Source organism: Belonocnema kinseyi, chromosome 2 (genome assembly GCF_010883055.1).
Source record: "Belonocnema kinseyi isolate 2016_QV_RU_SX_M_011 chromosome 2, B_treatae_v1, whole genome shotgun sequence".
NCBI classification, from domain to species: Eukaryota; Metazoa; Arthropoda; class Insecta; order Hymenoptera; family Cynipidae; genus Belonocnema; species Belonocnema kinseyi.
This window is the reverse complement of record NC_046658.1, coordinates 144,568,532-144,579,740: the sequence shown is the minus strand read 5'-3', so window position 1 is coordinate 144,579,740 and position 11,209 is coordinate 144,568,532. Positions and strand designations below refer to the sequence as shown.

General features: G+C 32.0%; 1 protein-coding gene across 1 annotated transcript in view; it reads right to left on the bottom strand.

Moving 5' to 3' along the window:
* The window catches only part of LOC117167977 (protein Wnt-6), a 67,243-nt gene extending 56,367 nt beyond the window's left edge, over positions 1 to 10,876 (bottom strand). Inside the window, exon 1 of the mRNA XM_033353256.1 lies at positions 10,648 to 10,876. Within this exon, the coding sequence (XP_033209147.1) occupies positions 10,648 to 10,852 (205 nt within the window). The 5' untranslated portion in view covers positions 10,853 to 10,876. The remainder of the gene's footprint in view (positions 1 to 10,647) is intronic.
* Positions 10,877 to 11,209: the final 333 nt, after the last annotated feature.

The window sequence follows — 11,209 nt, the reverse complement described above, 5'->3', positions numbered from 1 at the left end:
TAAACATTGAGGGCCGTCTTACTCGTTTCCAATTGGAATATATATCTATATGTATATAGGGTGTCCCAGGCTCAATTGTCGCGACTTATATAGGTGTACAAACAAAGAAGAAAGAAATCAAAAATTCCTTTTCCAAAAATAAGTTGAAGTTTTAGTTTTTGAGTTATAAAATTTTAAAGATGGACCAATCAGGAGCGCCGCATAAACAGCCGTGTGTGCGTGAGAGCTAGTCCAGTTGAAGAGAGCGCCGAGGTGGGGCTGGCGACGAATAAACAGCAGTTACTACACTACATTAGACTCCCTCTCACCCACGCACACTCTTTATTACATGCACCTGATTGGTCCAGCTTGAATATCTTATAACTCAAAAACTAAAGCTTCAACTGATTTTTGGAAAAGGAATTTTCGATTTATTTTTTTTTATTTGTATACAGTCATAGGAGTCCGGACATTTGAATCTGGGACACCCTGTATAATGTCGCAACCGCTCTCGTCCTGCTTCCCTGGGAAACTGGCTGAGCCAAGAGTTCTAGGAAGGTGACTAAAATCGAGAGTTTGGTGTATTGAACATTTTATCAAATCCTATCAAACTTTTCTAGTGTATCTCAGGATATCTTACAGTGGCCACGGAGGGCTGAACATTGAAAAAAACTTTATATAGTTTGTCAATGCCCAAAAAGTATTGATTTATTAGTGATTCAAATTCATCCATTTTTTTCTTTTTCTTATAGAATTCAGTTCACAGACCCGGCCTCCTCTTCAGAATAGGCTGCCTGTTCCGGCCCGGCCCCCTCTTTCCAGAACTCAGCTTCTTCAGCTTCGTTTGGCACTTGACCTACATTTTCCACTTTACAATGAAAACCAACTTTTTTCTCACAGCGATGTGCAGCCACCTGTTCGCCAGCTACCGTATAGGGCAAGAGTAGTGGATGGATTTTATTTTCCTATCAGCTCTCTAACGAGAGATAACCGCGGTCGTATGTACCGATTAGGATCAGAACATCCATTTCGTGTTGTAGTAGATGTCCAGAATTTTGTGGTTGGCTTTTTAAATCGTTTTGATGAGCTCTGTCCTATATATCGTCTATTTACAGCCGGTCGTGTTAGACTATACTCTCAACCCGGGTACCACCGCGAGTTTGCACAAATGACACCTGCAGATTGTGAAGAATTTCCTGCTTTTGCGAGATACGCTGTCACAAGTAATGGCCATAGTCATATTATTGGAAAAGGCAAGGACAATGGCAATATTTATAGTGGCTAGTTTTAATTTGAAAGATAGTAAGAGATATGACGCCAGCACTGCCACTGGCCTTTTACAATAGTTTAGCACTACAGTGGAAGCTCGCTTGTCCGAGCTATTGTGGACCGGTCCCCACTCGAATATTAGGGAAACTCGGATAAAACGGAATTTCAAATAAAAAGAAAGTCTCAGTATAATAAACTGAAAGTATACTTAGATAAATATTCAATTTGTTCAATTATATGATTGAAAATTTTTATAAAAAGTTTATATCATATATTCCATTATGTATATTTATTTGAGAGTTGTCCACGTAATTCTTAACGTAGAGAATATTTAAATTATTAACCAATCAGAGCAGAGGTTTAGGAATATCTGATTTGGTTGATTAAGGGAAGTTCATATGTACGAATAATGCATAAGGATCGGATAACACGGACTACTTTTGCGCTATAGCTCGGATAAGACGGCTCAACTATTTTTGTGTGAACCTCGGATAATCGCGAACTCGGATAAATCGGGCTCAGATAAGCGAGGTTCTACTGCAGTTTCAATAATTGAAAATAGTCTGAGCAAGAACAATATAATTTACGTCAGAATTATTCTCTTGACTCGGGATCACATTTGCTAATGATTTGTTCTTTCTGAGAATATTATTCAAACGCTTTACATGTATGCGTCGAAAAAAAAACTTTAAATCAATAAATAAAAAACAGTCCGAAATAAACTCAGATTTTCTTCATTTTCATTATATCCATAGACTTAACTCCTCCTTATTCTACTGTTACAAATTTCGGAAAAATTTTGTCACACTTAAGCAGTTAAAGTAACTGAAATTTACGCGATTGAGTAGCTGGTAACAAAATTGAGAAAATTTAAAGTACATTCACTCACTTGTTTTCAACATTCAAAAACGGCAATTAAACATTACAAATATTGATTTATCGTTTCTAAAAACAGTGCGCAGATGTTAATGCGCATGCCTAGCTTCTCTTAAATCGACAAAGCTGGTTAGCCCGGATTGGTTCCGACTTGAAAATTTGACAGCTGCAAGTGAAAAAAATTGTTGTACCAATCTTTAAGAAATTTAGAAATCTTAATTTTTAACTTTGCTGGTGGGGTTTTTAAGTACACTTTCGGTTTGGCATTTACAGAAAACCTTTATTGATTAATCATGTTGAAACATTCTTAAACTTAATAAAAACGGAGGTAATATAAAATCCTATAAAAATTGCTGATTCCCTTAATATCTCTGGACATTTAAAAAAGTTCTTTCAACTAGTTTCAACTAGTTGATCTGTGAATAACGTAATATTTCTTTTGAAAAATAATAATCATTTAAAATTTTCAAATATTTATATTACCCAAATAATTGTAAATAAATGCTAAAACAAACTTATTCTTTAAAAATCAGGAAAATCCTCAAATCTTATGAAATTAGAATAAGTATCTTAAAATTGCTCGATATTTGTAGAATATTTAGGAATTTCCTCGAAATTTAATTTAATTTATTTTCAAAATTTTCTTATTTTTTTAATGTTTCAGTAATCCCTTAAAATCCCTTAAAAGCTTTCGAAAAAGTGATGATCCCTTTAAACAAATTCTTTATCTTTGAAATATTTAAAACAGTTTGAAATTTCCTCTAAAATTAAATTGAAATTATTTCGTAGAATTTACTAGAAATTTTTTGAAATCTTTGAAAATCCTGAAAAACTCCTTATTATTCTTTTGAGTTCTTAAGTGACATTCGAGACAAAATTCGAGAAACTTCGAGATTCTTTTGAAACTTTTTTAGGTGAAATTAAAAATTTTAAAGCACGAACATTTCAAATAAAAATCTTCGAGATTGTGGACTCAAAATCTCAAAGTTTTTAAATTCTCAATTCCTATTAATTCTTTATTTCGCCTGTACAATTTTCAAAAATATCTCGAATTTTTTCGAGGTCGTCTTAAATAGATCACTAAAATTTTGGACCTCTTTTGTAATCCTTCATGTTTCCTTAAAATGCCTTGAAACCTTTGGAAATCGTAAAAACCCGTTAAAAATGTATAAATTACTCAAAATATGTTGATTTTACAATAAATTAAACATATTCAATGACTTTGAGAAGAAAAAAAAATACATCTATAGAAATATTTAAATTCTATTGGAATCCTAACAGATTGAATAAAATTAAAATGTTGTGAAATTCTGTAAAATACCCGAAAATCTCTTAAAATTTTTGTGAAAGGTTGAATCCATTTCAAAAAGTAGATGGACGACATTTCATATTTGTTACACATAAAATAATTGAAGCTTATTAATTAAAATTTACAAACAAAAAACGTCGAAGTCCTCAGAAATCTTTTTAAACCTTCGAAGCCTTAAAAATAGGTAGGAATTCCTTCAAATTTAATTCGATTTATTTTTTAATTTCTACTAAGAATATCTTGAAGCCTTTGGAAATTCTACAAAATTATTTGGATTCTGTAGAATTCTTTGAGATCATTTGAAATATTTTAATCGCTAGCAACCGCTCGAAATTTCGTTTCATTTTAAATATTTTCGAACGCTCACCCGAAATATCTCGAAACTCCCAAATCCCAAAATCTTTTAAATCCCCTAAAATCCATAAAGATTTATTAAAATCCTGAAATCTTGTAAAATTTCCTGAAATCCCTTAAAATCTTTGGCAATCTTTGGAATGCCCAAACATCACGCGGAATTTTATTTCATTTATTGACAAAGTTAACTATAAATATCTTAAAATCTTTCAAAATCTTAAAAAGTTATCTGAAATTCTTTTAGAGTTCTTTGAAATTTCCTGAAATATTTGAAAATCATAAAAAGTAATTTCAAATTAATTTTAAATTTCCCGCGAAAATGTTGAAAAATTTATAAAATTAGTGCAAATATTTGTAAATCTCATAAAATTCTTTCAGAAACCTTAAAATAGGTGGAAAACTCTCGAAATCTCTTGAAATCTTATTAAATATCTTTGAATCATCCGCTATGTTTGGAAATATTAAAAATCCTATGAGATTTCTCATTAATTTGTTGAAATTGTTAACAATCTGTGGAAACTATCTGGAATTTTTTACAATTTGTAGAAATTCCACGTAAAATCTATAAATGAATCATCCGTTTGTGCTTTTTCTATCATTCGCAATAATTTTTTAAATATCTTAACATTCTTATGTCCATACGTAGTTTCTTAAAAGGACTTTCTGATCATGATTCTTTATAATAATTTTCCCAGCATAGCAACAAAATTAATCATAGAAAAACGCATACATGTACGTTCCATTTTCTATTCCTATCAACTTCCAAATTTTCCAAACGGAATTCTGAGATACTCTTGAATTTAAGCAGGTGTATATTGGGAAAAAGTAAAGAGCCAATTATTTAGAAAACTATTTTGATAATTATTATTCTTATGATAATTTTACTGAATAAATTTAAATTAGCAAATGTCTTAGAATATCTCGAATTCTAACAGAATTATACTGAAATAATAGCGAGCTCATTTTAAATACACTTTGATCCACCAAGATGGAATAAAAATCTGATATAAAATCATGCGGATTAGTTTGCAGCAACTGATTGCCAAAAGAATAGTTCAAAACCATTTCGGATTAATAGTCAAATTTGGATTGACTTTCAATAGTGGGCTGATTAAATCATCATTCGAAATGAGTTCGTTTCTAGCGGATTTTATCTGAATGAAATATTGATTCATAATGATACAAAATCATACTATATTCACGCAGATAAAACGAATTCCATTATATTTTAAAACTTTCATCAGCGGGTGCTAAAAGAAAGAAAAAGTTATGTACATTTGTATGTATTAATTATCCATCTCCGTATGTTTGAATGAGATTATGGTATACCTAATAAAATAGACTCAAATTATCTGTCGTCAGATTAAAAATATTTCAAGGTTGTCGAATCACCAAGTTACAGGAACCGAGACAGGAACCTCAGGTACGGTTATAATCAAGAACATAAATTATGCTGGGTGCGTAATTATGAAGCACTAAAGTGAGGATCGATGACAGAAGCAGAGATGTTAACCGGTCGTTTTCGGTGACGCTCTTCGTGTCAGACCATTCAGGTCCAGGTGACCCACGGTGGGCAAGGATAGTTCGCTGTGGGAAGTCTCGTCAATAAATTTCAAACTTTTCTGGCCACCCGATGTCTCACCGTTAAATAAATGTCCCCGGGTGGGTCTTACCGGTGGTCTTGGCTCAAATACGACTTCGCTACCGGCAAAAGTTAAATAAAACCGGCCAAAAATAAAAGTAAGCTGCATAAATAATAGACCTTTAACATTTCTCTTAATTTAGTTGAACTGTACCAGATTACTAATTGGTTGGCTATACGTGGACTTGATATTAGCTTAAAAATTAAAAGTCAACCGTTCCTCGTTCTTGGCTTCGCTATCTATGTTATTCGACTCATTAAATAATTAGTTGTCCTCTCCTGGCAAGATTACATCGAAAGTAAATAATTCTATTTCGAAAGTCTTACTTTTTTCTGGAATCGAAGAAGAAATATATATGTTTGAGGAAGAAATTATCTCTCTAAATTTGAAATAAATTCTTCTTAGGACGACAAGGTCGTAAGCGCTACCGGTGTGTGACGTTGCCTATCTTAATTTTCGATTGACATTTATTTATCGGTTGACATTTAATTTTTATGGTCGCGATTCGTAGATAGGTTCAGGTAGTCGACGGTGTGTGGTCTTAAGAAACCAACGAGATATTGCGGGTTTCTAGCAACAAATAGAGAGTATCCATTGGATTTGTTGGAAGGGTGCTTTTTGTTACGAGATTCAACTTTAATATGGGCGTCAAGTCAATAACTGATTTTCTAGAATCTTCGAATACTAATTGGAGTAGTGTGCTAATTTTTATTGTATACCCACACTTGCCGCGCCACTCTTCATTATATTTTATTTATCGAGGCGCATTTCGTTCAAAAGTTTGTCTCAAATTAATTTTTTTCTTAATGTATATGTGGCAAGGAAGCGAAGACCACTGTAAAATTACGATGCATTTAGCACCAGGTTGCTTGATTCCAACTGGTCGCGGCCACGGGATAATTTTTATGCACAGACGAACAGGAACGATAATCTGAGGTTCGAGACAACATTAGTATGTGGATGCTAATTGTTTGCTCTCTCGCAAGCTATGTGCTAACTAATGCCGACTATAAGACTCTTTCCTCTCACGCCTTATTTGCGCTTATTGTGACACGCGCGATTTTTGTTCACGCTTTCTAGAAAAAAGATTTTCTCTAAATTCTCAAAACGTTTAAAAAATCTGTCAGTTAGGATCATATGGAACAACAGAGTCCTGAGACAATGAGCAGAGCTAAATAATGACTACGTTTAAAAAAAAAAAGTTTCCCTCTAAATAATATGAGAGAATTGATGAATTGAGACACGTTACAACGAAGATCGCCTTTTGAATGAGGTTGTACCTCTTTGATTGGTAGCTTTGTAATACTTGGCCGGTATATTATAGCCACAAAAGGATTGACAACTGCGAACAGTTTAGTGTCCCTTGCGTTTATTGTATTGGACTACCGCACTTTAACTTCTTCCGGACGAGAAGTAAGAAGGGGAGGCTTTTACAGGACAGATCTGTTACTCTCTTAGACTTGCCTTGGATACTCCTGACATTTGAATGCTGCTTCGATTTAACATGAGAGGTATACCGAGACAAACAGACAGAAAGAAAGAAACCAGCTAGAGGGGAATGGGATAAGGGGCAGGCGTCACATCAGGAGGAATATCGTTTCCATAATTGCGGACGTATATTGAGACGCTTATCAACTTCAATTTTTTTCACCATTTTTACCTCTAACATAGATAAGTGAGAGTGTTAAGAAAAATTATAGAGATACTGAGATTGCATTATTGTACTGTTAGCATTGGGGAGGACTCAGTAGTCCTTTCTGAATTAATTGCAAACTGATTTCGCATTATTCTAAATACAATTTTTATTTCTTCTAAATACGTTCTCATTACAAAATTCTTTCGCATTGTTTTGAAGAGAGTTTTAATTTCTTCTGAAGACTTTCTCATTCCAACACGATCGTTTGAAACAAAGTTTTTATCTTTTCTGAAGACTTTCTAATTGCAAAATCATTTCGCATAAATCGAAATTCATTGTGAAAGATTGTACTTTTTTCTAAGCAATCTTCTTATCCGCTCCGATAACATTTTCATTTTTTAATTATTTCGCATTTTTCTATATATAGTTTTACTTTTTTCTAAATACTTTTTCCTCATAAATTTTTATAAGTTTTAATAAAGTTTTGTATTATTCTGAATACAGTTTTACTTTCTTCTGGATACTTTCTCCTTATAAAATGATTGTACATGATTCCGAATTCATTTCAAATTATGTCCTATTATTCTGAAAAAGATTGTCATTTCTTTTGAATACGCTCTCATTGTTGCATTATTTCGTATTATTCTAAACAAAGTTGTTATTTTTTTTTTCATAATTTAGTTTTTCCAAAGTGATGTCGCATTATTAGAAATGAATGGCAAGAGATTGAAATTTATTCCAAACAAAGTTGTCATATCTTCTGCAACCATTCTCATGTCAAAATGATTTCGTATAATTTAAAAAAAACTTTTGATTTGTTTTGAATACTTTCTTATTTTAAAATAATTTCGCATTATTAGGAATTCACTGAAAATTATTTCTCATTATTTTAATCCAACTTTAAATTCTTCTGAATATGTTCTCATTGCAAACTTATTCCGGATTATTCTAAACACGGTTTTTTTCTTCTGAATTCGTTTTACTGCCAAAATGATTTCGCATCATTCTGAGCAAAGTTTTCATTTTGTGTGAAGCTCTTTCTATTCCGGAAAATTTCGCTTTTATTTGAAATCCAAGAAAAATTATTTGGCACTATTCCGAAAAAGATTTCGTTTTGTCTGAGTTCTTTATCGCTTAGCAATAATACGCTTTTATTTCGAAATAATTTACTAGTGATTTCACATTATTCTAAACAAAGGTTTTATTTCTATTTAAATCGTTCATTTTGCATTTCGTGAAATACAAAATATAGTCTAACTCTAACTGGATGGTAAATGTTTGGCCTAAAGGTGTGAAGATTTTTCTACGTTTTATGGAAACATTACCACCAGTTCGATCATTTTTTATGTCTTAAAATAAAGCTAAAGATTTATTCTTTTAAAGCCGTACACGTAAAAACCACGTTTTTTTATTTTCCAAAAATCAAATGTCTATATTGTTTTAGAAAAATCGTTTTTTCCAAAGGATTTATACTGTTTTAAAATCAATCAGAAACGTTCTTTCACTAAAATTTAGAAAGGTTTTTTCACGCCCTTCCCAGTGATTAGAAGATTTTTTAAATCTATTATTGGAACTTAAGAAATAAAACAATAGTAGATCTAGTAATGAAAAAAATATTTCACCATAATTTTTTAATTCCAAATTATAGGGTTTTCCAGAAATTCTTACGGTCACTTGAAAGGTTGGGAAACAAAAAGAAACTATAACTTTTCCAAAAAATTCAGACATTTTTTCCACAACCCTTTATGAAATATTGGTCGAAATGAATCAAAATTTTCCCCATAAAGTGTCATCCAATAGGACTAATACGAATTCTGACGTGGAAGATTGATTTCTATTTTAATTTTCTTCTTCTAAACCAATATGAAAATTATTTTCAAAACTTCTCATCCAATGTAAAAATTCGCTGGTCCAGTTAAATTATAATTTTTTACCTAATTGTTCTAAAATAAATTAACTGAGAAATTAAAAAATTGATTTTCTTAAATTAAATTTTTATTCCCTGTTACAAAGTACAAATTATAATTTACATACTGAAATCATCCGTCATTAAAAATGTATTCCAAATTATCTTGCATTATTCTATGAGAAATTTCCGTTTTGTTTCTATCAGTTCTCATTTCGTTTTCATTAAAAAATAATTTCACATTATTATAAAGCAAGTTTATGAAAAATAAAAAAATATTATAATTTGTATCAGGGATCTGTTCCCATTTTCACCTAAAATGTATTCCCCTTAAACATAAAAAAGGCCCTATGAAATACTTAACACCAACAATTCTGACTCGTTTATTCATTTTTTAAATCAACGTTTTAATTAATTTTTAAGTATCATAAACAGAAAAATACACCCGAAAAGATGACGCTTTCGAATAGATTCTCATGGATGATACCAATTTTAAGTATTTCCTAAACCATTTATTTGCTAATTTTTTTAATCTAAAGAACATCGACAGAGAATGACTCAATCAAGGAACGAAACCTTAAAGATAAATTTAAATTTGAATAAAGTTGAGTTCTTAAAATGAAAACACTTACAAAATTTTTTCTCCAGAAATCATAAACCTGTCATTTAGAAAGTAATAATTTTTAATTTAAATAATTAACTAAGATTTATATATACAATTAATTATATAATATAAATTAAAGTTCAGTTTCTAAGTTGATCATTAGTCAACAGAGTGGTTTTGCTCTCCAGGCATGATCATATTTCATTCGCTGGTATCCCTCAGCGAGGTCTTCTTCCAAATTGGCCGTAATATGGCAGGTTGCTATATACCCATGGCGTGCGACTCTAAGCCTGTGGTGCGAGGCTACTAACTGCTGCCCAAATAATTTGTATTCCTTTCGTTCCTTTTCTTCATTCTCTTCTTTCGTTGACGTTCAACTTTCATCACACATCCCAAATCGCTTGTTCCCAATCCCAGCCAGATTGTTCAAGTCCCAGTTTCAAGAAATAAAAATCGCTTCTTTACTCATTAAAGTTCAAAAAAATTAATGATAATTGATCATTGAAAACAATCACCAAACTGTTTTTCAAATTCATTCATAAAAAAATGCACGCCTTGTAACCAATTATTGAGTGCTACTGTAAATCTTCATCGTTCGAGAATGCGATTTTCCCGACCTCAGCTTGATTTCACCATGCGGAACGTGACGCTTTTACTTTCGATTGTGAATAAAATTTTTAATATCATTAATTTAGTTGTTACGCTTAATCATCTGTATCTTTTTTGTATATTATACGTATAATTTGTATTTGTTTCGCGCCCGATTAAGTGAGGCCTAACAGGTAAAGTTGCGGTGCTTTTTCTACGACTAGCAGGTGAGTCTAGCCAGAGAGAATCCGTCGGAATTTGAATATAAATTAAAATTTATTCATCCTGCCTCTTAATCCTGAGATAAGATTCCCAGTAACGGGTGACCGACCCAAAGAACGCTCCCATTCTTATCCTAAGCCTCGATTCTACCCGAATAATTTTTTTAATTTTCTGTGTTTAGAACAATTATACCAAATTCTGTTCCCTTTTTGTTTCCGTCTTTCTTTGTAAGGTGTCAGATAGGATATAAAGGGAACTTACCTCGCAAGAGAATCTTCTTTAAAGACCTTCTGACTGTTGTGCAATTCCATCTGCGATTTCGAAATTGATATTGACATTCTCTTGTGCCGATCTGTAAGCCTTTAGTAATTTCCTTGAGTAGAGCTGGCTCTTTGTTACAAATGTGAGTTAATTTACCTCTCAACCGGCGTGACTTTTTACAAATCAGCATTGGATCCATCACCATCTGGCTGCCCAAAGTCCTGAAAATTATTTTATTCATTTTAGACAATGTCGAAAATTATATTTTCATAAATATGTTTCTCATTATTAGAATAGTACTATAGTGTGTGAGGGAAATATCTGCAAAGAACAATTAAGCTTCCAGGAAATCATAAAATTTGTGACGATTTTAAAATTCCCCTAGAAGATGTGAAAGGATTAATTCAATGACTTGCGAAACAAGACATCCTAAAATTCGATGGCCGATGAGAAGGATGAGGATTTTTAAATTCCTCGCGGAAGTTCCTTGTTTTCTGAAGATTTTCTCTAGAACTTTTTAAATAGGGAATCTGGAACTTGAAATAAAATTCAACAAATACTT